This window comes from Bombina bombina, chromosome 4, assembly GCF_027579735.1.
Source record: "Bombina bombina isolate aBomBom1 chromosome 4, aBomBom1.pri, whole genome shotgun sequence".
NCBI lineage: Eukaryota > Metazoa > Chordata > Amphibia > Anura > Bombinatoridae > Bombina > Bombina bombina.
The window spans coordinates 251,611,455-251,637,251 of NC_069502.1; the positions used below are offsets into that span (position 1 = coordinate 251,611,455).

The window sequence follows — 25,797 nt, forward strand, 5'->3', positions numbered from 1 at the left end:
TTACTAGGATATGGAACCAGTTGCTTCCACATGTTAGTATTGACGCAAAAACCATTCAGTCTTCAATTCGTAAAGTGGCCCAGGTCACTCTCTCAGCTACTTGGCGGGAGACACATGTCAAACTCCTTCATAACTCATATTTCACTCCTCAAAAGGGCCACAAAATCCATAATTCCAGCTTCAATAAGTGCCCAAAATGTTCACTTCCTGCAGTCGATTTAATCCACATGATCTGGAGCTGTCCCAGAATAAGGCATCTCTGGCGGAAATTAGAGTTCTGGCTTAATAGGACCCTTAAAATCCCCCACGTGAGTCTTCCACAACTATCAATTGTTTTTGGCCCTAAGAACCACAACTCATGTCACAAACTAATATTTCTCTCCATACTGGCAACTAGATACCTTATTTTCAAAAAATGGAAATCAAGAGTAATTCCATCGATCCCAGAGATAAAAAATTGTCTGAAAAAACAATGTTTTCTAGAACAAAGAGATACTAACCTAGATAATGAATCAGACATTAAACAATTCTTTGGTAAATGGTCAATTTTCATTAAGTCACTACCTGTCACAGAAATGAATGACCTAATATTCCCTTTCAGAAACTCGGAACTGGTATTGCTCGGTGTCTGGTAATGACCAAGTAAAGTAAAGGGACTTAGATGTCTCCTGGAACCCCCTTGGGATGGCCCCCTCTTTCACTTCCTCCCTCTCCCTTAATTTTCGGTTCCTTGTGGGGGGGATATGGGAGAGGGCCCTTGCCCCTCTTCTCCCTTCCCCACCCTTCTTTCACCTTCTTGCCTTCCTTCCCTTTCCCTGGCCCCCCTTCCTTCTCCTCCTCCTCTCTCCTTCCCTATTTTTCTTTTTCCCCCCTTCCTCCCCCCCCCCCTTTTTTTTTTTTTTTGGTATTTTCTTATTTATTTTTTTTATTTTTTTTTATGGTTGTCGTATTGTTTTTGTTCTCTTGAAGATAAAGAAAATTCCAGCATTAGGCACATATTAAAAGTTGGATCTCAATGTTTTTGGGTTAAGATGTTCTGCACACCCTATATTGATTTGTGTTACATATCATGATATGTTTTGTAATTATGCATGAACACCTGAAGTTATTGATTATGTTTCTTATTAGTTGATTATGTATTAATGCTTATATGTGCCAATTGTTGGTTAATAAATAAAAGGACTTAATAAAAAAAAAAAAAAAAAACTACATGCTCTATCTGCAATTTTTTGTTGCTTCTAAAATTAAAAAAAGGGTATTTTCAAATGTATTGTACTTTTGTAATGAGTTTTTATGTTCATGCTGGTGAAGCTGTGTATTCATAAGGGTCGGTTGTACGAAAAAACATATTTGTTGGATATTCTAATATTAATATAGACAACTCAACATTATGGGATTTCACTACAGTAAAGAATCATTTTGCTGCCCCCTCCAGTGCTTTGCCCCCTTAAATACAATAACCATAAAATACTACCTGCCCGGAAACTCAGCCAAGAGCGAACTCCTGCTGCTTTTCACTGAAAGGGACAAAATTGTCTTCCCTTAAATGTGTTCCCAGTGATCCATTTTACCTACTGAAGTGTATTAAATTGTTTACAAATTGCTCCGTCACCTTTATTTTGTCATTTGAAATAACTGTTTTTGACGGTTGTATCCCCACTTTTACTGGAAATTCTAGTACAGGAACAAATTCCCAAATCCGGAATTCCAAAATCCAAACTTATTCTGAAATCCAAACTTTTTAATTAATATTTTGAAAAAAATTAAATGATCAAAAATTACTATTTTCCCTGGCAGACAGCAGCCAGTACCCAAGATGGTGACAAATAGGTAGAGGTGGGAGGGTTAGAGAGCTTTTGGGGGGATCCAACACTGCAGAATATTTATACAAAATTTTTTTTTTTTTTATAGAAAACAAAAAAAAACATAATTTATGTAAGAACTTACCTGATAAATTCATTTCTTTCATATTAGCAAGAGTCCATGAGCTAGTGACGTATGGGATATACATTCCTACCAGGAGGGGCAAAGTTTCCCAAACCTCAAAATGCCTACAAATACACCCCTCACCACACCCACAAATCAGTTTAACGAATAGCCAAGAAGTGGGGTGATAAAAAAGTGCGAAAGCATATAAAATAAGGAATTGGAATAGTTGTGCTTTATACAAAAAAATCATAACCACCAAAAAGGGTGGGCCTCATGGACTCTTGCTAATATGAAAGAATAAAATTTATCAGGTAAGTTCTTACATAAATTATGTTTTCTTTCATGTAATTAGCAAGAGTCCATGAGCTAGTGACGTATGGGATAATGACTACCCAAGATGTGGATCTTTCCACGCAAGAGTCACTAGAGAGGGAGGGATAAAATAAAGACAGCCAATTCCTGCTGAAAATAATCCACACCCAAAATAAAGTTTAATGAAAACATAAGCAGAAGATTCAAACTGAAACCGCTGCCTGAAGTACTTTTCTACCAAAAACTGCTTCAGAAGAAGAAAACACATCAAAATGGTAGAATTTAGTAAAAGTATGCAAAGAGGACCAAGTTGCTGCTTTGCAAATCTGATCAACCGAAGCCTCATTCCTAAACGCCCAGGAAGTAGAAACTGACCTAGTAGAATGAGCTGTAATCCTTTGAGGCGGAGTTTTACCCGACTCGACATAAGCATGGTGAATTAAGGATTTCAACCAAGATGCCAAAGAAATGGCAGAAGCTTTCTGACCTTTCCTAGAACCGGAAAAGATGACAAATAGACTAGAAGTCTTACGGAAAGACTTAGTAGCCTCAACATAATATTTCAAAGCTCTAACAACATCCAAAGAATGCAACGATTTCTCCTTAGAATTCTTAGGATTAGGACATAATGAAGGAACCACAATTTCTCTACTAATGTTGTTGGAATTCACAACCTTAGGTAAAAATTCAAAAGAAGTTCGCAACACCGCCTTATCCTGATGAAAAATCAGAAAAGGAGACTCACAAGAAAGAGCAGATAATTCAGAGACTCTTCTGGCAGAAGAGATGGCCAAAAGGAACAAAACTTTCCAAGAAAGTAATTTAATGTCCAATGAATGCATGGGTTCAAAAGGAGGAGCTTGAAGAGCCCTCAGAACCAAATTCAAACTCCAAGGAGGAGAAATTGACTTAATGACAGGTTTTATATGAACCAAAGCTTGTACAAAACAATGAATATCAGGAAGATTAGCAATCTTTCTGTGAAAAAGAACAGAAAGAGCAGAGATTTGTCCTTTCAAGGAACTTGCGGACAAACCTTTATCTAAACCATCCTGAAGAAACTGTAAAAAATGATGAGAAAGACACCAAGAAATATAAGTCTTCCAGACTCTATAATATATCTCTCTAGATACAGATTTACGAGCCTGTAACATAGTATTAATCACAGAGTCAGAGAAACCTCTTTGACCAAGAATCAAGCGTTCAATCTCCATACCTTTAAATTTAAGGATTTGAGATCCTGATGGAAAAAAGGACCTTGCGACAGAAGGTCTGGTCTTAACGGAAGAGTCCACGGCTGGCAAGAGGCCATCCGGACAAGATCCGGACACCAAAACCTGTGAGGCCATGCTGGAGCTACCAGCAGAACAAACGAGCATTCCTTCAGAATCTTGGAGATTACTCTTGGAAGAAGAACTAGAGGCGGAAAGATATAGGCAGGATGATACTTCCAAGGAAGTAATAATGCATCCACTGCCTCCGCCTGAGGATCCCGGGATCTGGACAGATACCTGGGAAGTTTCTTGTTTAGATGAGAAGCCATCAGATCTATTTCTGGGAGTTCCCACATTTGAACAATCTGAAGAAATACCTCTGGGTGAAGAGACCATTCGCCCGGATGCAACGTTTGGCGACTGAGATAATCCGCTTCCCAATTGTCTATACCTGGGATATGAACCGCAGAGATTAGACAGGAGCTGGATTCCGCCCAAACCAGAATTCGAGATACTTCTTTCATAGCCAGAGGACTGTGAGTCCCTCCTTGATGATTGATGTATGCCACAGTTGTGACTTTGCCTGTCTGAAAACAGATGAACGACTCTCTCTTCAGAAGAGGCCAAGACTGAAGAGCTCTGAAAATTTCACGGAGTTCCAAAATATTGATCGGTAATCTCACCTCCTGAGATTCCCAAACCCGTTGTGCCGTCAGAGACCCCCACACAGCTCCCCAACCTGTAAGACTTGCATCTGTTGAGATTATAGTCCAGGTCGGAAGAACAAAAGAAGCCCCCTGAATTAAACGATGGTGATCTGTCCACCACGTCAGAGAATGTCGGACAATCGGTTTTAACGATATTAATTGAGATATCTTTGTGTAATCCCTGCACCATTGGTTCAGCATACAGAGCTGAAGAGGTCACATGTGAAAACGAGCAAAGGGGATCGCGTCCGATGCAGCAGTCATAAGACCTAGAATTTCCATGCATAAGGCTACCGAAGGGAATGATTGTGACTGAAGGTTTCGATAAGCTGAAATCAATTTTAGACGTCTCTTGTCTGTCAAAGATAGAGTCATGGACACTGAATCTATCTGGAACCCTAAAAAGGTTACCCTTGTCTGAGGAATCAATGAACTTTTTAGTGAATTGATCCTCCAACCATGATCTTGAAGAAACAACACAAGTCGATTCGTATGAGATTCTGTAAATGTGAAGACTGAGCAAGTACCAAGATATCGTCCAAATAAGGAAATACCACAATACCCTGTTCTCTGATTACAGACAGAAGGGCACCTTTGTAAAAATTCTTGGAGCTGTAGCTAGGCCAAACGGCAGAGCCACAAACTGTTAATGCTTGTCCAGGAAAGAGAATCTCAGGAACTGATAGTGAGCTGGATGAATCGGAATATGCAGATATGCATCCTGTAAATCTATTGTAGACATATAATGCCCTTGCTGAACAAAAGGCAATATAGTCCTTACAGTTACCATTTTGAATGTTGGTATCCTTACATAACGATTCAATATTTTTAGATCCAGAACTGGTCTGAAGGAATTCTCCTTCTTGGGTACAATGAAGAGATTCGAATAAAACCCCAGCCCCTGTTCCAAAACTGGAACTGGCATAATTACTCCAGCCAACTCTAGATCTGAAACACATTTCAGAAATGCTTGAGCTTTCACTGGGTTTACTGGGACACGGGAAAGAAAAAATCTCTTTGCAGGAGGTCTTATCTTGAAACCAATTCTGTACCCTTCTGAAACAATGTTCTGAATCCAAAGATTGTGAACAGAATTGATCCAAATTTCTCTGAAAAAACGTAATCTGCCCCCTACCAGCTGAGCTGGAATGAGGGCCGCACCTTCATGTGGACTTAGAAGCTGGCTTTGCTTTTTTAGAAGGCTTGGATTTATTCCAGACTGGAGATGGTTTCCAAACTGAAACTGCTCCTGAGGATGAAGGATCAGGCTTTTGTTCTTTGTTGAAACGAAAGGAACGAAAACGATTATTAGCCCTGTTTTTACCTTTAGATTTTTTATCCTGTGGTAAAAAAGTTCCTTTCCCACCAGTAACAGTTGAGATAATAGAATCCAACTGAGAACCAAATAATTTATTACCCTGGAAAGAAAGGGAAAGTAGAGTTGATTTAGAAGACATATCAGCATTCCAAGTTTTAAGCCATAAAGCTCTTCTAGCTAAAATAGCTAGAGACATAAACCTGACATCAACTCTGATAATATCAAAAATGGCATCACAGATAAAATTATTAGCATGTTGAAGAAGAATAATAATATTATGAGAATCATGATCTGTTACTTGTTGCGCTAAAGTTTCCAACCAAAAAGTTGAAGCTGCAGCAACATCAGCCAATTATATAGCAGGTCTAAGAAGATTACCTGAACACAGATAAGCTTTAGCAAGGGTAGAAATAGCCCCATCAACTTTAGGGATTTTGTCCCAAAACTCTAATCTGTCGGACGGTACAGGATATAATTGCTTAAAACGTTTAGAAGGAGTAAATGAATTACCCAAATTATTCCATTTTCTGGAAATTACTTCAGAAATAGCACCAGGAGCAGGAAAAACTTCTGGAATAACCACAGGAGATTTAAAGACCTTGTCTAAACGTTTAGATTTAGTATCAAGAGGACCAGAATCCTCAATTTCTAATGCAATTAGGACTTCTTTAAGTAAAGAACGGATAAATTCCATTTTAAATAAATATGACGATTTATCAGCATCAACCTCTGAGACAGAATCCTCTGTATCAGAAGAATCATTAGAATCAGAATGATGATGTTCATTTAAAAATTCATCTGTATAAAGAGAAGTTTTAAAAGACTTTTTATGTTTACCAGAAGGAGGAATAACAGACATAGCCTTCTTAATGGATTCAGAAACAAAATCTCTTATGTTATCAGGAACACTCTGAACATTAGATGTTGATGGAACTGCAACAGGTAATGGTACTTTACTAAAGGAAATATTTTCTGCATTAACAAGTTTGTCATGACATTTAATACAAACAACAGCTGGAGGAACAACTACCAAAAGTTTACAGCAGATACACTTAGCTTTGGTAGTTCCAGCACCAGGCAGCGATTTTCCAGTAGTATCTTCTGACTCAGTTGCAACGTGGGACATCTTGCAATATGTAATAGAAAAAACAACATATAAAGCAAAATTGATCAAATTCCTTAAATGACAGTTTCAGGAATGGGAAAAAATGCCAGTGAACAAGCTTCTAGCAACCAGAAGCAACAAATAATGAGACTTAAATAAAGTGAGACAAATTTGACGCCCACAATATTTGGCGCCTAAATGCTATTAGCGCCAAAAATGACGCCACATCCGGAACGCCGACATTTTTGGCGCGAAAAACGTCAAAAATGACGCAACTTCCGGCGACACGTATGACGCCGGAAATAGAAAAAAAAAATTTGCGCCAAGAAAGTCCGCGCCAAGAATGACGCAATAAAATGAAGCATTTTCAGCCCCCGCGAGCCTAACAGCCCACAGGGAAAAAGTCAAATTTTAAGGTAAGATAAAAATGATATATACAAATGCATTATCCCAAATATGAAACTGACTGTCTGAAATAAGGAAATGTTGAACATCCTGAGTGAAGGCAAATAAATGTTTGAATACATATATTTAGAACTTTATAAAAAAGTGCCCAACCATAGCTTTAGAGTGTCACAGAAAATAAGACTTACTTACCCGAGGACACTCATCTACATGTTGTAGAAAGCCAAACCAGTACTGAAACGAGAATCAGCAGAGGTAATGGTATATATAAGAGTATATCGTCGATCTGAAAAGGGAGGTAAGAGATGAATCTCTACGACCGATAACAGAGAACCCATGAAATAGACCCCGTAGAAGGAGATCATTGAATTCAAACAGGCAATACTCTCCTCACATCCCTCTGACATTCACTGCACGCTGAGAGGAAAACCGGGCTCCAACCTGCTGCGGAGCGCATATCAACGTAGAATCTAGCACAAACTTACTTCACCACCTCCATAGGAGGCAAAGTTTGTAAAACTGATTTGTGGGTGTGGTGAGGGGTGTATTTGTAGGCATTTTGAGGTTTGGGAAACTTTGCCCCTCCTGGTAGGAATGTATATCCCATACGTCACTAGCTCATGGACTCTTGCTAATTACATGAAAGAAACTTATATTTTAGTACTGGCAGACTATCTGCCAGTACTTAAGATGGTGGTGACAGAAGAGAGCTGTTTGAGGGGGGTCAAGGAGGGATCGGGGGTGGGATATGTCAGGTGGGAGGCTGATCTCTACACTAAAGCTAAAATTAATCCTAAAAGCTACCTAATTAACCCCTTAACGGCTGGGCATAATACAAGTGTGGTGCGCAGCGGCATTTAGCGGCCTTCTAATTACCAAAAAGCAATGCCAAAGCCATATATGTCTGCTATTTCTGAACAAAGGGGACCCCAGATAAGCATTTACACCCATTTGTGCCATAATTGCACAAGCTGTTTGTAAATAATTTCAGTGAGAAACCTAAAGTTTGTGAAAAGGTTTTTGAAAAAAAACAACATATTTTTTTGTATTTGATCGCATTTGGCGGTGAAATGGGCCTAAATCAATACTTTGGGTTGTCTACTAAAAAATATATATATACATGTGAAGGGTTATTCAGAGATTCCTGACAGATATCAGTGTTTGAATGTAACTATCGCTAATTTTGAATAAAAACAAAAATTTATGCTTACCTGATAAATTTCTTTCTTTCCGGGCATGGAGAGTCCACAACGTCATTCCAATTACTAGTGGGATATTCAACTCCTGGCCAGCAGGAGGAGGCTAAAAGCACCCTAGCAAAGCTGTTAAGTGTAACTTCCCTTACCCATAATCACCAGTCATTCAGACAAAGGAAAATGGAAAAAAGAAGAAAAACAAGGGTGAAAAGGTGCCTGAGGTCTACTCAAAAAAACTGCCGAATTATAAGAAAAGAGAGGGTGGGGTCGTGGACTCTCTATGCCCAGAAATGTGGACTCTCCTTGCCCAGAAATAAATACATTTATCAGGTAAGCATAAATTTTTTCTTTCCTTCCTATGGCAGGGAGTCCACAACGTTATTCCAATTACTAGTGGGAACCAATACCCAAGCAAGAGGACACGGAATGAACAGGGAGGGAGAACAAGGCAGGAGGACTTAAACGGAAGGCACAACCGCTTGAAGAACCTTTCTCCCAAAAGAGGCCTCAGCCGAGGCAAAAGTATCAAATTTGTAGAATTTGGAAAAAGTATGCAGAAAGGACCATGTAACCGCCTTGCAAATCTGTTCCACAGAAGCTTAATTTTTGAAAGCCCAAGATGAGGAGACAGCCCTAGTGGAATGAGCTGAAATTCTCTCAGGAGGCTGCTGTCCAGAAGACTGTTCCTGAGACCACAGGCCCTGAGCCTTCAGATAGCTCCAAACATCTCCCAAGCCTGACAGGCTGGCGTCCGTAGTCACAATCACACAGGAAGCAAGTGCCCCAAGACAGATGTTCCTGTGAAATCAACCATGAGGTAGAGTCTCGTTAGGGGGTCCAGATTTATTCTCTGTGATAAATCTGAATGGTTTCCGTTCCATTAACAGCGCATGCAAAGCTGCAGTGGTCGCAGATCGAAACAAGCAAAAGGAATTATGTCCATGGAAGCCACCATCAGACCAATCACCTCCATGCATTGAGCCACAGTTGGATAAAAGGCAGACTGGAGAGAAAGGCAAGCAGCAAGAAGTTTGGACTTTCTGACATCCGTCAGGAAAATCTTCATGAACAAGGAATCTATGATTGTTCCTAGGAAATATACACTTGTACAGAACTAGAGAATTCTTTTCCAGATTTACTTTCCACCCGTGGTAACGTAGAAAAGACAACATCATCTCTGTATGAGATTTTGCTAGTTGAAAAGACAACGCCTGTACCAAGATGTCGTCTAGATAAGGCGCCACTGCAATTACCTGGGATCTGATCATTGCCAAAAGGGCTCCCAGGACCTTTGTGAATATTCTGAGACACTTTAAATCTAGGATGGGATGAAAGGTTCCCTCCTTTTTGGGAACCACAAATAGATTTGAATAGAATTCTAGACCTTGTTCCTTTAGAGGGACTGGTACAATAACTCCCAGAGAGAATAGGTCCAATACGCAGTTTAAGAAGGCCTCCCTCTTTACTTGGCTTGAGGATTATCTTGACAGGAGAAATCTGTCCCTTGGAGATAAAGACTTGAATCCTATTCTGTAACCCTGGGATACTATGTCCACAGCCCATGGATCTGGGACATCGCGTATACAAGCCTGCCCCCCCCACCTGATCCAATCTCGGATCCGGGGCGGACCCTTCATGCTGATTTAGAGTCAGCGGAAGGCTTCTTGTTTTGCTTTCCCTTGTTCCAGGGCTGGCTGGATTTCCAAGTGGAGCTGGATTGATCTGGGTTGGAGGTGGCAGAGGAGGACTTCTGTCCCTTAAAGGGACAGTCAACACCAGAATTTTTGTTGTTTAAAAAGATAGATAATCCCTTTATTACCCATTCTCCAGTTTTGCAAAACCAACACTGTTATATTAATACACGTTTTACATCTGTGACTAACTTGTATCTAAGCATCTTCTGACTGCCCCTAATCACATGACTTTTAGTTATTATCTATTGACTTGCATTTTAGCCAATTAGTGCAGTGTCTGCCACTAGCCACGGGCGTGATCATAATGCTATCTATATGGCCTACAAGAGCTAGCTCTCCCCTGCTGTGAAAAGTAAATAAAATAGAGGTGGCCTTCAAGGGCTTATAAATTATCATATGTGCCTTCCTAGGTTTGCTTTCAACCAAAATACCAAGAGAACAAAGCAAAATTGTTGATAAAAGTAAATTGGAAAGTTGTTTAAAATTACATGCCCTATTTGAAAAATGAAAGTTTTTTTTTTTACTTGACTGTCCCTTTAAAGTTGCGAAAGGAAGGAAAATTAGAAGTCTGCCGACTCCTAGGTCTATTTTTCTTGTCCTGAGGCAGGAAAGAACCTTTTCCACCCGTAATCTCTGAAATAATTTCTGCCAGACCAGGTCCAAACAGAGTTTTATCCTTATATGGTAAAGCCAAAAGCTTGGCCTTTGAAGAAACATCAGCCGACCAAGATTTTAACCACAGAGCTCTGCAGGCTAACACAGTGAAGCTAGACATCTTCGCTCCCAGTCTAATTATCTGCATGTTGGCATCACAGATAAAGGTATTGGCCAGTTTAAGGGCTCTGATCCTATCTTGGATCTCCTCTACCGTAGTTTCCTCTGAAATAAGATCAGACAAGGCATTGCACCAATTTAGATGCTGCTCCTACAACCATGGCAATACTCGCTGCAGGTTGCCACTGTAATCCTTGATGGATGTACATCTTTTTTAAGTAAGCCTCTAGCTTCTTATCCATTGGATCCTTAAAAGAGCAACTATCCTCTATAGGAATGGTAGTTCTCTTAGCAAGAGTAGAAATAGCTCCTTCTACTTTTGGCACAGTGCACCATGAGTCACGAATAGAGTCAGCAAAAGGAAACATTTTTTTAAAAACAGGGGAACCCCTGGCTTATCCCATTCCTGAGCTATAATTTCAGACATCCTCCTTGGAACATGAAATACCTCATCAGCTGTCCATTTTAGAAGACTTTATGGTGTTCACAGCAACCGCTTAAATCTAAAATTTACCTCTTCAGATTCTAAAGATTTTTCTACAAAAGTGTCTGAGATTTCACCTTCAGAAGCTACTGAAGTATTCTCCTCATCAGACAATTGAGAAAGGCTGACCAGCGCAGATTTAGAGGGTTCAGAAGCCTTACTAGCAGACAAATGTTTAGATTTCCTCTTACGCTTACCCGAAGAAGGGAATGCTGACAAAGCCATCGATACCGCAGAAGTTATCTGCGCGGCGAAATCCCCTGGTAAATAAACACCCCCAGCAGGTTGAGAGGACACACAAGGCACTGTATGCAAAACGGATAATGCTTGGGACGTTTGAGGAGAAAGCTGAGGCATATCTTGAACAGCAATATCCTGAGAGACATTAGGTTCACAAGGGATTCATTTGTCCTTATATTTTAAGGTCTTAGCTAAGCATGTGGAACAAAAATTGCATAGGTAGTACAATTGGGACTTTCAAACAAAGTAAACATTTATCCATATTAAATGAAGATTTTTTTTCTGAATCCAATGCAGATATCAGTTCCCACAAAACAAAAACAAAAAAAATGTGTACAGTCCTAATAAATTAACAGAAACAAACATTGTTAGAAAAAAATCTTATCAGAGGATCAGATAAAAAAAAAAGGCACCTGTCTCTTTAACAAAAAAAACTCGGAGTGCCTGAGGCTCCTACTGTACCGGGAACTGAATAACCCACTAGCATATGAAAACAGAAACTCTCCAGCTGAGAAGAGAGGTTCACTAGTCCAGAGCAGACGATCCGATCATCAGATCTTAGCTGCAACAGTCCAGTCCTGTACAGGTCAGGAACTTGCAGTAAAAGAAAGAACAGAGTAACCAACCCTGGCTTTCTACAAAGGGGTAGCAAAATGTTAGAAGTAAAGCAAAGACAACCTTGCCGCCTTCTAACTGCTAAAAGCCACCACTACTCTTACTAAAGAGATTGACGTGGATACAGCTAGACTCCAATCCTTGCTTGCCGGGAAAAATACCCATAAAAGGATTATCTATCTTCATAGAAAATGACTGGGGATTATGGGTAAGGGAAGTTACACTTAACAATTTTCTGGGGTGCTCTTTGCCTCCTTCTGCTGGCCAGGAGTTGAATATCCCACTAGTAATTGGAATGACATTGTGCACACTCCATGCCATAGGAAAGAAAAATGGTTTGGAAAAAGCAAAGTGCTACTTGTACTTATTGCCCTATAACTTGCAAAAAACATGTGAACATTGCGTATTTCTAAACTCAGGATAAAATTTAGAAACTATTTAGCACGGTTGTTTTTTGGTGGTTGTAGATGTGTAACAGATTTTGGGGGTCAAAGTTAGAAAAAGTGTGTTTTTTCCATTTTTTCCATCATATTTTATATAATTTTTTGTTATAGTAAATTATAAGATATGATGAAAATAATGGTATCTTTAGAAAGTCCATTTAATGGCAAGAAAATCAGTATATAATGTGTGTGGGTACAGTAAATGAGTAAGAGATAAATGACAGCTAAACACAAACACCGCAGAAATGTAAAAATAGCCCTGGTCCTTAACGGTAACAAAATTTTAAAATGATCTGGTCACTACGGGGTTAAAGGGACTTGAAACCCAATTTTTTTTTCTTTCACGATTCAGACAGAATATACATTGTAAATCAACTTTCCAAATTACTACTATTACTAAATTTTCTTCACTCTCTTGGTATCCTGTGTTGAAGGAATAGCAATGCACTATTGGGAGCTTGCTGAACACATCAGTAAGCCAATGAAGAGAGGCATATATGTGCGTCCACCAATCAGCAGCTAGCTCACAGCTCCTTGAGCCTACATAGATATGCTTTTCAACATAGTATACCAAGAGAACTAAACAGATAAGATGTTATGCTCTATCCATTCAAGTTTAATTTTGACTTTACTGTCCCTTTAAGTACTGGTTATACAAAACTAATGTAAGCAAGAATCTGACAAATAAATTACATTTCCAGTGTGTGTGGTGGGGGGGTTAGACACAGATATTCAATTGTTCTTTGTCTCTTGTGTAAACAGAAAGAGATAAGATAAGGAGAACATGGTGCCTAGAAATAAAGATGAGTGCCTGCTCTCCCAAAAAGCTCAGCCCATTGAAATGGGTTGTAGTTTCAACCACCAAAGACAACTATTTCATATAGAAAAAATAAACCTAAAGTAACAATTTCCTAAACATTTTATATCCTGTAGCCGATATAACAAGTTAAGGGAAACCCATTAAAGGGGAAACATTTTTAAGTACATTGTCTATTTAAAGGGACAGTATACACCAATTTTCATGTAACTGCATGTAATAGACAATATTATAAAGAATAATATGCACAAATACTGATATAAAAATCCAGTATAAAGCCGTTTAAAAATGGCTTCCAGTTTCCAGTTTAGCTCTGTTTAAAAGATTACTGGAACACCCACTGCATGTGGGTAATTTCAGACACTCCCCCTGCCCCTTCCTCTGCATATGAAAAGACCCTTTACACAAACAGAAGCAAGCTGGAGGAGGTATACGTCGGTACTCTCCTAAAACTTTGGGGCTTGGTTAGGAGTCTGGAAATCAGAGCAATGTTATTTAAAAATAAGCAAAACTATACATATTTTTTAAAAACAAACAAACTATGGGCTATATAAATGGATCATCTACAAAACATTTATGCAAAGCAAATCTAGTGTATAATGTCCCTTTAAGTCTTTTGTCCTTTGTGCACAAGAAAACATGTTTGTGTTAAATAATTCAAACTTAAAGGGACATGAAACCCCAATTTTTTCTTTCATGATTTAGAAAGAGCATACAATTATAAACAGCTTTCTAATTTACGTCTATTATCTATTTTGCTTCATTCTTTTGATATTCTTTGCTGAAAAGCATATCTAGATATGCTTAGTAGCTGCTGATTGGTAGCTGCACATAGATGCCTCTTGTGATTGGTTCACTGTGTGCATTGCTATTTCTTCATTAAAGTATATCTAAAGAATGAAGCAAAGTAGGTTTGTAGAAGTAAATTGGAATGTTGTTTAAAATTATATTCTCTACCTTAATCATGAAAGAAAATGTTTGGGTATAGTGTCCCTTTAATAAAGGCTCAAAGCTTTTGCGCTTCTAAATCTGTTAATAAAAACTCATATGTAAATTATGTTAGTTGGTATATGAAAAGCTGCAACAATATGCTTTGAAATGATTAGATTTCTAAAATTCCATACTATAATCCCTTATTTATATTCTACTGATGGGTAGAAATAATACCTATACCTTACCAAGCAGTGCTACATTGACGGCACTGGGCTTCCGAGGACAGATTATAGATACAGCTGTTATTATTCCCAGAGTCCCCTCAGAGCCAATGAAAAGCTGCTTCAGATCATATCCTGTGTTGTCCTTGCGGAGAGAGCTGAGGCAGTCCATAATGGAGCCATCAGGAAGGACCTGAGAAATACAAGTTGGCTAAGTGGGGGTCACAGGAATGGGCTATATGGCACCTATATGAAGTTCTCTTTCTCACCACTTCAAGTCCCAAGACTGTTCCACGTAATGATCCATATCTAAGGAGTCGCAGACCACCAGCATTCGTGGCTAAGTTGCCGCCAATGTGACAACTTCCCTTTGCTCCAAGGTCTAATGGCATTATATACCCCCGGCTTTCAAGATATTGATTTAATGATTCGAGAATGCAGCCAGATTGACACACCAGGACACCTGAGAAACATATAAAATGCTTGTAAGAACAAAGGTTGTGTCCTTAGATGTACATATGCACTGATGCCATAATACATTTCTACGTACTGAATAACAATAAAAAGTTTGCTATTTGGCTCATATAAAGAGATATATGTAACTGCTAGAAAACAATATACAAAAGGAACAACAATACTGTCCTGCAGTACCATATCCCTACAAACCAGAGATGCAGGACATCTTTCTTTTCTTCTGTGTCACACTTTACTTACACTGAGTTTCTGTCTCATCAGCAGGGATTAATCAGTAATAAAACACATTGTAGAAGATGTTTATCCACTGCCATTTATATGTGGGGGGGGGTATACACATCACTGTATATATGTATTATTGTATATGTAGCATTGTGGAGGCTTTACCTTATAGATTAATATAGTTGTGGGGTCCTCTCTATCAACCAATAAGGATTAATGCAGTAAAGGAAGTACCACAAACATGCAATTCAGTTGAACATTTTTTACCCAAGCTTTTATCAAGCAAAACGTTTTAACATGTTTGAACGTACACTGCCACAATATATATATTTTTGTGCTATTCTGCATCGCTCAATGAATATAGAGTTGTGTTTCTCATGCCTATTCTATCGTAATCAGGTATAAGTTGATCCAGGCTATTACAGGGACATGATACTAAAGATGTAATGTATCCAGACCATTAATGGGACATGACATTAAAAATGTAATATCCCATAAATTAATGAAAATAAAACGAAATTGCAATATACACTGATTATTTACTTTGATTGCTTTTAATACGTAAAAACGGTGCTTGTGCCAAGTTCTCTATGGAGCTGCAAACGGCCAAAACCAGATGTATACCTTATATTTGTTAAAGGGATATGAAACCCAAAAATGTTCTTTTGTGATTCAGACAGAGCAAATGATTTAAAAAAAGTTTCCAATTTATTTCTATTATCAAATTTGCTTCTTTCCCATGATATTCTGTGTTGAACAGATACCTAGGTAGGCATGTAGAGCACTACATGGCAGGAAATAGTGTTGCCATCTAGTGCTCTGGCAAATGGATACGATTCTAGAAAACCTGCTGCCACATAGTGCTCCAGAAATGTGGCAGCTCCTAAACATACGTCCCTGCTTTTCAACAAAAGATATCAAGAGAACGAAGACAAATTGATAATGAAAGTTATTTAAAATCACATGCTCTGTCTGAATCACCATATCACATTTAAATGTGGCCACATTCATTTACAGTTAGCCCTCTCAGCAGTCACTGTGTATTATATGAAGCTTGGCCAATGTGGAACATACTTAAAGTGATGGTAAACTCTGTGTCCTTTCTTGATCATAACTTAATATATGTGTCCCAATAACCTTACAATTTTAGCTTTATAAAGTATATTTGAAATATTTCACAATTTTACCTTTTATTTATTGCGAGCCCCCCCACCGTTACATATTTTTTTTCTAGGCGCATCCAATATGTTACTGAGTTTTTGAGCTGTTTAAATAATTTGTCTCCAAAAACATTACTTAGTTATATATAGATTATAAATATGCTCGCGCGAGACTTTTAACTAGTTTGCGCTGAAAACCAAGTAATCATTGCATATTGTGTCATGGACAGCCTTGCACATGCACTATTTGTAATTCCTGTCGGGAGCGCACAGAGGCTCTGACATGAATAGTGGGTGGAACTGCAATACATATCACTTAAAGGGGCAGTCAAGTCGAAAAATATCTTTCATGATTTAAATAGGACATGTAATTTTAAGCAACTTTCCAATTTACTTTTATCACCAATTTAGCTTTGTTCTCTTGGTATTCTTAGTTGAAAGCTAAACCTAGGAGGTTCATATGCTAATTTCTTAGACCTTGAAGGGGGCCTCTAATCTAAATGCATTTTGACAGTTTTTCACCACTAGAGGGTATAAAGTTCATGTGTTTCATATAGATAATATAAAGCTCATGAATTTACAGTGGAGTAAGCATTGATGGGCTAAAATGCAAGTCTGTCAAAAGAACTGAAATAAGGGGGCAGTCTGCAGAGGCTTAGATACAAGGTAATTACAGAGGTAAAGCGTGTATTATTATAACTGTGTTGTTTATGCAAAACTGGGGAATGAATAATTAAGGGATTATCTATCTTTTAAAACAACAAAAATTCTGGTGTTGACTGTCCCTTTAAGTTCTTTGAGAAAACTTAGAGAGGGCAGGGCAAACAAGCGCTAAGTGAAAAATTTACAGTCTTTGAAAACAAAAAAGTAAGTAGAAATTTTATTGCAGTTACAATATTTAAAGTACGCAGAGTTGAAATTTACAATTCTAAATCAGCAGAGTTTACCATCACTTTAAGTACAACATTTAAGTAGTTGAAGCCTACTTCACCATTGCACTAGTTTCATAACAAAAGTAAGCCAAATATATAATTTAAGTACAATGCATTGCTATTTCATTCTGTTTCATAGCTAAGCTTATACTTTAGACTGGATTAAATGGAATCAACAGATTTATATCCAGATTTGCTAATCCTATAATATAAAAGGCCCATGCGCAGTAGAGACAGCACAAGGACAAACACACCTGGCCTTACTTGACATGCTGTTTGCGGCGGTGGGGCAAAAGTGGGCGTGGCCGGGCGGGGACGTGGCCAGGTGGGAGTGTGGATATGGACGGCGAGAGTGTGGGCATGGTCAGGGCGTGGCCGGGAGTGACGGGGCGTGGTCGTTGCAAGAGAGAGGGGAGATAAATAGAAAGAGGGGGGGGAGACAAAAAGAGATAGGAAAGAGCAGAAGACAGGGGAAAGAGCAGAAGAGGGGAGGGAGAGCAAGAGAGGGGAAAGTGCAAAATAGAGGGAAGAGAGAGAAAAAGAGAGGGGGGAGAGAGAGAGCAAAAGAGAGGGGGGACAGAGAGCAATAGAGAGGGGAAGAGAGAGAGCAAAAGAGAGGGGAAGAGAGAGAGCAAAAGAGAGGGGGAGAGAGAGAAAGAGCAAAAGAGAGGGGGAAGTGAGAGCAAAAGAGCAAAATAGAGGGAAGAGAGAAAAAGAGAAGGGGGAGAGAGAGCGCAATAGAGAGGGGGAGAGAGAGCAAAAGAGAGGGGGGAGAGAGCAAGCAAAAAAGAGAGGGGAGAGAGACAGAGCAAAAAAGAGAGGGGGGGAAAGAGAGCAAAAGAGAGGGGGGGAGAGAGAGCAAAAGAGAGGGATGGAGAGAAAGCAAAAGAGAGGGATGGAGAGAAAGCAAAAGAGAGGGATGGAGAGAGAGCGAGCAAAAGAGAGGGATGGAGAGAGAGCGAGCAAAAGAGAGGGATGGAGAGAGAGCGAGCAAAAGAGAGGGGGAGAGAGCGCGCAAAAGAGAGGGGGAGAGAGAGAGAGAGAGAGAGAGCGCGCAAAAGAGAGGGGGAGAGAGAGAGAGAGAGCGCAAAAGAGAGGGGAGAGAGAGAGAGCAAATGAGAGGGGGAGAGAGAGAGCGCAAAAGAGAGGGGAGAGCGAGCACGCAAAAGAGGGGGAGAGAGAGCACGCAAATGAGGGGGAGAGAGAGAGAGCACGCAAAAGAGAGTGGAAGAGAGGGGGGAGAGAAATCAAAAGTGAGGGGGAGAGTGGGAGCAAAAGACAGGTGGAGCAAGAGAGAGCGCAAAAGAGAGGGGGGGGAGCGAGCACAAAAGAGGGGGAGAGAGCACGAAAGAGAGGGAGAGAGAGCACAAAAGAGAGGGGGAGAGAGAGAGCAAAAGAGAGGGGGAAAGAGTGCAAAAGAGAGGGGGAGAGAGCACAAAAGAGAGGGGGAGAGAGCACAAAAGAGAGGGGGAGAGAGAGAGCAAGGGGTGGGACCGCTGTACTGCAAAAAATGGCCCACGTAAACGGGCTTTAGGACTAGTACAATTATAATGTTTTAAGCTTTATAAACATTTAATGATCACATTAAAGTTAAGCATTTTTAAGATGTCAGATTCATTTTTTAACAAATCATTATTTTAATAGGTATTTGCTGTATGGTGTTAATTTGAGGGGGAAACAGGTTATTTAATATAACACACATTCATTTAAATTCTTAAAAGGGATAAAGGTCAAATTTGTGCAAAAAATGCTTCTATTAAAAAAAACTGCAAAAAAATGCTTCTAGTAAGACATTACTGCTTTTCAGTGGAATATGCACTCTTTCAAACTCCAACCTTCTCAGAGTTGGTGGTTACCACTCACACACAGTGATCTTATTTTAACCCCTGAAAAGTTGTGTTATGGTGAAGCTCCGCCTCTTTGTACATCTTGGAGCGCAGGTAATCTCACACACTGTGACAGAAGCTGTGTGTATTTACATATCAATGAGTTTGTCAACTTTCTGACAATTGTATAATGTGCTTCAGGTTAGGGTGCATGATACAGAACAGAATCTTTAAATTTTAGCAGTGGCTGCATTGCTTTATATTATTGTTGAGTGATTTTTTAAATATATTTTGTGTAACTGTAAAACTGTGTAAAAAAAAATAAAAATTTATGCTTACCCGATAAATTTATTTCCGGATATGGCGAGTCCACGGCTTGAGTAATTACTGTTGGGAATATCACTCCTGGCCAGCAGGAGAAGGCAAAGAGCACCACAGTTAAACTGTTAAGTATCACTCCCTTACCCACAACAGTCATTCGACTGAAGGGAAATGGAGAAAAAGGAGAACTACAAGGTGTAGAGGTGCCTGAGGTTATATCCAAAAGAACAACAGTCTTAAAATAAAGGGTGGGGCCATGGACACACCATATCCGGAAATAAATACATTTATCAGGTAAGCATAAATTTTGTTTTTCTTTCTTGAGATATGGTGACTCCACGGCTTAAGTAATTACTGTTGGGAACCAATACCCAAGCTAGAGGACTGTAAGGGTTACAGGTTGTTATGGATACTTCACCTGTACCTTTAAGGTGCTCCCTATAAAAGAGTACCTCCTACTACCACACCTTGATGGTTAATTAAGTTGTTTGCTAGCCACTTGCTTACCTCCTACTGCTACCTTACTGAAGTAGTGATTGCTCCGTTCTCCTTATTCCTGTTAATCTGCTGTTGCCATACCCGAGTTTCAACTTATTGCAAGGCACACTTAACGTCTCCTCCACCTGTCCTCTTACCAAGACTTTTCATCTGGATCTTGTGAGCTGCCGTTCCTCCTGTCACAGCCTTAGTCGCTGTCTCCTGCAATTTCCTCCGTAGAGACCAGCGTGAGATCCGAGCGCAACAGCTTCCCTGCTCACAGCGTGTACTGTGCTGACGTCATCAGCTACAGGCCAGGGACAGCTCTCACTCACAGAGACTCTGCACTAACCAGCGTGTGTAAGCGTAACGCTCAGCCGTACACAGGATTCAGGTCAGACTTTCTATTTCTCCCTAATATTGAACATTACTACTTGAAGGTTATAATACATATATTTTTGACATTCCGTTATTCTATCTCAGAATCATAAGCCTAAAATATATCACTAGACATTGCCTTATTTGTGAGTCGTAACTTAAAGACATAGTTTACTTGATATTCACAAGAATCAGGCAAAGATTAAATCATTCAAGAAACTTCCAGCTAATCCTCCTTACTGTTTCTTGAATGACACAACCATAACTTTATGGTCTTAGTTCATGTACTTTAGTATTTGGTCATTCCATTACAAGGACACGGATAAATAGAGAGGGACAAGACAGGCAGTCCTAAACAGAAGGCACCACCGCTTTAAGAACCGTACTCCCCAAAAAAGCCTCAGCCGAGGCAAAAGTATCAAATTTGTAAAATTTTAAAAAGAGTATGTAAAGAAGACCAAGTTGCAGCCTTGCAAATTTGTTCCACAGAAGCTTCATTTTTGAAAGCCCAAGAAGAGGAAACAGCTCTTGTGGAATGAGCCGTAATTCTCTCAGAAGGCTGCTGTCCAGCAGTCTCATAAGCCAAATGAATTATACTGCGTAACCAAAAAGAAAGAGCAGTAGCAGTAGCTTTTTGACCTTTACGTTTCCCAGAGAAACAGACAAAGAAGGTCTGCCCTGGTGAAAATCCTTAGTCACCCGAAAGTAGAATTTAAGAGCACTTACAACATACAAATTGTGTAAGAAACGTTTTTTGGAAGGAGGATTAGGACACAGAGAGGTTAGAAACAACCTTAGGAAGAAAACCTAACTTAGTACGAAGAACCGCCTTATCGGTATGAAAAATAAGATAAGGGGAATCACACTGCAGAGCTGAGTTCCGAGACTCTTCGAGCAGAAGAGATAGCAACAAGAAAAAAAAACTTCTAAGATAACTTAATGTCTATGGAACGCAACGGCTCAAACGGAGCCAGCTGTAAAACTTTAAGAACAAGGTTAAGGCTCCAAGGAGGAGCAACAGACTTAAAGACAGGCCTTATTTTGACCAAGGCCTGACAAAAAGATTGCACATCTGTCAAACATTTATGTAGTATAACTGATAAAGCAGAAATCTGACCCTTCAGGGTACTGACTGACAACCCCTTCTCCAGGCCTTCCTGAAGAAAAGATAAAATTCTAGGAATTCTAATTCTACTCCAAGAGTAGCCCTTGGATTCACACCAATAAAGATATGTACGCCATATCTTATGGTAAATATTTCAAGTAACAGGCTTGCGAACCTGAATCATGGTCTCAATGACCGACTCAGAAAAACCAGGCTTAAACAGAATTAAGCGTTCAATCTCCAAGCAGTCAGCTTCAGAGAAATGAGATTTGGATGAAGGAAGGGACCCTGAATCAGGAGATCCTTCCTCATAGGTAGTGTCCAAGGTGGGAGAGATGACATTTCCACTAGGACCATTATCCACTGCAAACCAGATCCTGCAAGGCCACGCAGGGGCTATTAGAATCACTGACGCCCCCTCTCCTGTTTGATACGAGCAATGACTTGTGGAAGGAGAGCAAACGGAGGAAACAGGTATGCCAACCTGAAAACCCAACCCAGAGCATCTATCAGAAAGTCCTGCGGATCTCTTGACCTTGAACTGTACCTTGGAAGCTTGGCGTTCTGACAGGATGCCATCAGATCTAACTCCGTCACCCCCCATTTGAGGACTAAGCTGGAAAATCCGCTTCCCAGTTGTCTACTCCTGGATTGTGGATGGCAGATAGACAGAACTTGTGTGTCTCAGCCCACTGAATAATCCGAGTAACCTCCTTCATGGCCAAGGAACTCTGAGTCCCTCCCTGGTGATTAATGTAAGCCACAGAGGTTATGTTGTCTGAATGGAACCTGATAAACTGGGCTGAGGACAACCGAGGCCAAGCCAATAGAGCATTGTAAATTGCCCTCAACTCCAAGATGTTGATGGGAAGAGCAGACTCCTCCCGAGTCCAAAGGCCCTGAGCTTTTAAGAAGCTCCAGACTGCTCCACAGCCCAGCAGGCTGGCGTCCGTGGTCACAATCACCCAGGAAGGTCTCCAAAAGCATATGCCCTGAGCCAGATGTTCATGAGAAATCCACCACGGGAGAGAATCCCTTGACAACCGATCTAACTTTATTTTCTGAGATAGATCTGCATGGTCGCCATTCCATTGTCTTAGCATGCACAACTGGAGAGCTCTCAAATGGAATCGAGCAAAAGGAATGATGTCCATGGAAGCCACCATCAGACCGATTACCTCCATACATTGAGCCACTGAAGGATGAGCAGAAGCCTGAATAGAGAGGCAAGAGGAAATGATTTTGTTATTCCTGACCTCTGTCAGAAAAATCTTCATCAATAGAGAATCTATTATGGTCCCTAAGAACACTACTCTTGTAGCAGGGGAAAGGGAGCATTTTTCTAGATTCACATTCCATCCGTGGGAACAAAGAAAAGACAACAACATCTCTGTGTGAGATTTTGCTTGTGTAAAAGATGGCGTCTGAACCAATATGTCATCCAGGTAGGGTGCCACAGCAATTCCAAGAGAACGGATAACTGCCAAAAGAACCCCCAGAACTTTTGAAAAAATTCTGGGAGCCGTGGCTAGAACAAATGAAAGGGCCACAAACTGGAAATGTTTGTCCAGAAAGGTAAATCTCAGGAATCTGTGATGGTCCCTGTGAATAGGAACATAAAGATACGCATCCTTTAGGTCTATGGTTGTCATGAACTGACCCTCTTGTACTAAAGAAAGAATGGAGCATATAGTCTCCATTTTGAAGGATGGAACTTTGAGAAACTTGTTTAGACACTTCAAGTCTAGAATGGGATGGAAAGTTCCCTCTTTTTTAGGGAACACAAATAGGTTGGAGTAGAACCCGAGACGCTGTTCCTGCACTGGAACTATCACTCCCAGGGAGGAAAGATGTTTTATACATTTCAAGAACGCCTCTCTCTTTATCTGGTCTGCAGATAATCTTGAGAGAAGGAATCTGCCTCTGGGAGGAAAAGTCTTGAATTCCAATTTGTAACCCTGAGATACTATGTCCGCAGACCAGGGATCTGGGACATCTTGTATCCAGGCTTGAGAGATCCCTGATCGAGGGCAAACCCTTCATGCTGATTTTGAATCAGCTGCGGGTTTCTTTGATTGTTTCCCCTTGTTCTTTGTTTCCCCTTGTTCCAAGACTGATTGGGTTTCCAAGAAGACTTGGATTGTTCCTGCTTCAATGAAGAAGGGGAAGTCTTTCCTCTGAAGTTACGAAAGGAAAGAAAATTACTCTGACGTCCTTTAGGCCTATTCTTCTTATCTTGAGTTAGAAAAGACCCTTTTCCACCCGTAATATCAGAGATCATTTCTGTCAAACCGGGTCCAAAAAAAGGTTTTGCCCTTGTAAGGAATTGCCAGAAGCTTGACTTTAGAGGAAACGTCCACAGACCAGGATTTCAACCATAACACCCTGCGGGCTAGGACAGCGAAACTAAAAGTTTAAGCTCCTAGTCTAACAACCTGTAAAATGGCATCTACAATACACACCGCAGGTTGCCACTGGAAACCTTGATGAACAAAAATCTTTTTCAAATAAGCCTCCAGCTTCTTGTCCATCGGATTCTTAAAAGAGCAGCTATCCTCAATAGGAATAGTGGTTCTCTTAGCCAGAGTGGAAATGGCCCCTTCAACTTTGGGTACAATATACCAAGGGTCTTTAATGGAGTCCTCAACAAAAAAACATTTTCTTAAAAATGGGAGACGGGGAAAAAGACACCGCTGGTTTCTCCCATTCCTGTGAGATCTCCCTAGCACGGTCCGGCACAGGAAAAACCTCTGAAATGGAAGGTTCATCAAAGAAACTATTAAGTTTACTAGATTTCTTAGGAGTGACAACAACTGGGGTATCGGTGTCATCTAAAATAGCTAAAACCTCCTTTAACAATACACAAAGGTGTTATAATGTCTGAATCTGAGATTTCACCCTCAGAAAGTCCCGATGTATCTTCCTCTTCAGACTTATGAGACAGGACAACTTAGGAAGTAGAACTGAGGAAAGGCACCTTACTTTCTGAATTTCTAGTAATTCCTCTTGCGTTTTCCCTGTAATCTAGGAATGGCAGCTAATGCTGCAGATACCGCTGAAGATACCTGGACAGCAATTTCTGCTTATTTCTGCTATTAAATAAACTCCACTAAGAGTTATAGAGGAACTGCAAGGCACTGCTTGTGAAGCCATTGAGGCTTGGGATGTAGCAGGAGAAAGCTGAGGTATTATTTTAACAGCATCATCCTGAGAGACATTAGGCTCAAAAATGTTACCTTTATTTTGCAAGGTTTTCTTGACACATAAAGAAAAAAATTGCATAGGAGCTGCAATTTGTGCATCTAAACATAGTAAACATGAATTCATGAGAGCAGGCTCTTGCTCCATATCAGACATGTTGTGAAACAGTAAATAAACTTGTACAGATAAGTTTCAAAGATTTTAATATTCAATTAAAATAAGCCTAGGAAAAAATTCACTTTAAATTTTATCCCAAATTAGGATCGATCCCCAGCTAAAATTATGTGAGAAAAAAACATTTAATAAACATCAAATAAGCTTCTAAAATACCCCTCAGGCAACCCCACACCTCAATTACCGCTACCAATTGAGACCGGATCACCCAAAAACGGAGAAAAAAAAACAACCTTTTTCCTCAGAAACGTTATGAAGTAAAGCCGGTTGTATGATCGCAACTGCCGAGCTCAAATTACTGCTGCGACAAAGAGAGGCACTAAAAATAGCTTCCTGGTACACTGAGTACCAGAAATAACCATTTTTTAAACCTGACAGTTTAAAATGTTGCACTGTTTTATTTTAAAGCAAAGGGGAAATGAATACGCTGTTGAAATAGAAAATTCAGCCTTACTTTCAGTTTAAACTTGTATTGTTTTGTCAAGTAAATATGTGTCAGAAAATAAAGCCTAATAAAATAATTTTACCCTTTCTTTTTAAAAGAGTTTAAATTTTAGTCTCACACATGCTACAGTGCCTGCTTAATGCCCCAATGTAACCCATACAACAGGATTATATATGTCCCAATAAAAAAAAGCAGTGTATTTTAATTTGTTAGTGCATGGTCTCACCAACTGGAAAAAAAATCACTTACCTGCTCCGCTGTCAGGCATGTAGACAGTTACAAGGTATGAGAAGACACCTGGCTTTCTAATCTAGGGCAGCAATTGTTAGGAAAACTCATTAAGTACCTCTTTACAAGTTCCTAACTGCTTTAAAGCCACCACTACCCGACTGCAAGGAATGATGTGGAATACGGCTATACTCCAAAACTTGCTTGTAGATAAAATAAAGAATTTTCTTCAGACACCTAAACTTCACCTCCTCCATGCACTGAAGGTAAAGAGAATGACTGGGGGTTGTGGGTAAGGGAGTGATACTTAACAGTATAACTGTGGTGCTCTTTGCCTCCTCCTGCTGGCCAGGAGTGATATTCCCAACAGTAATTACTCAAGCCTTGGACTCACCATATCTTAGGAAAGAAAATGCAAAAATGTAAAGCTCACATGATCTATCATGC

The 25,797-nt window shown here is 39.9% G+C and overlaps 1 protein-coding gene across 2 annotated transcripts in view; it reads right to left on the reverse strand.

Moving 5' to 3' along the window:
* The window catches only part of D2HGDH (D-2-hydroxyglutarate dehydrogenase), a 136,417-nt gene that overhangs the window by 58,812 nt on the left and 51,808 nt on the right, over positions 1 to 25,797 (reverse strand). For both annotated transcript variants that reach the window (XM_053709883.1, XM_053709882.1), the window contains 2 exons: positions 14,677 to 14,870; positions 14,432 to 14,600 (listed from right to left, as the gene is read on the reverse strand). In XM_053709883.1, coding sequence (XP_053565858.1) covers positions 14,432 to 14,600; positions 14,677 to 14,870 — 363 coding nt within the window. The remainder of the gene's footprint in view (positions 1 to 14,431; positions 14,601 to 14,676; positions 14,871 to 25,797) is intronic.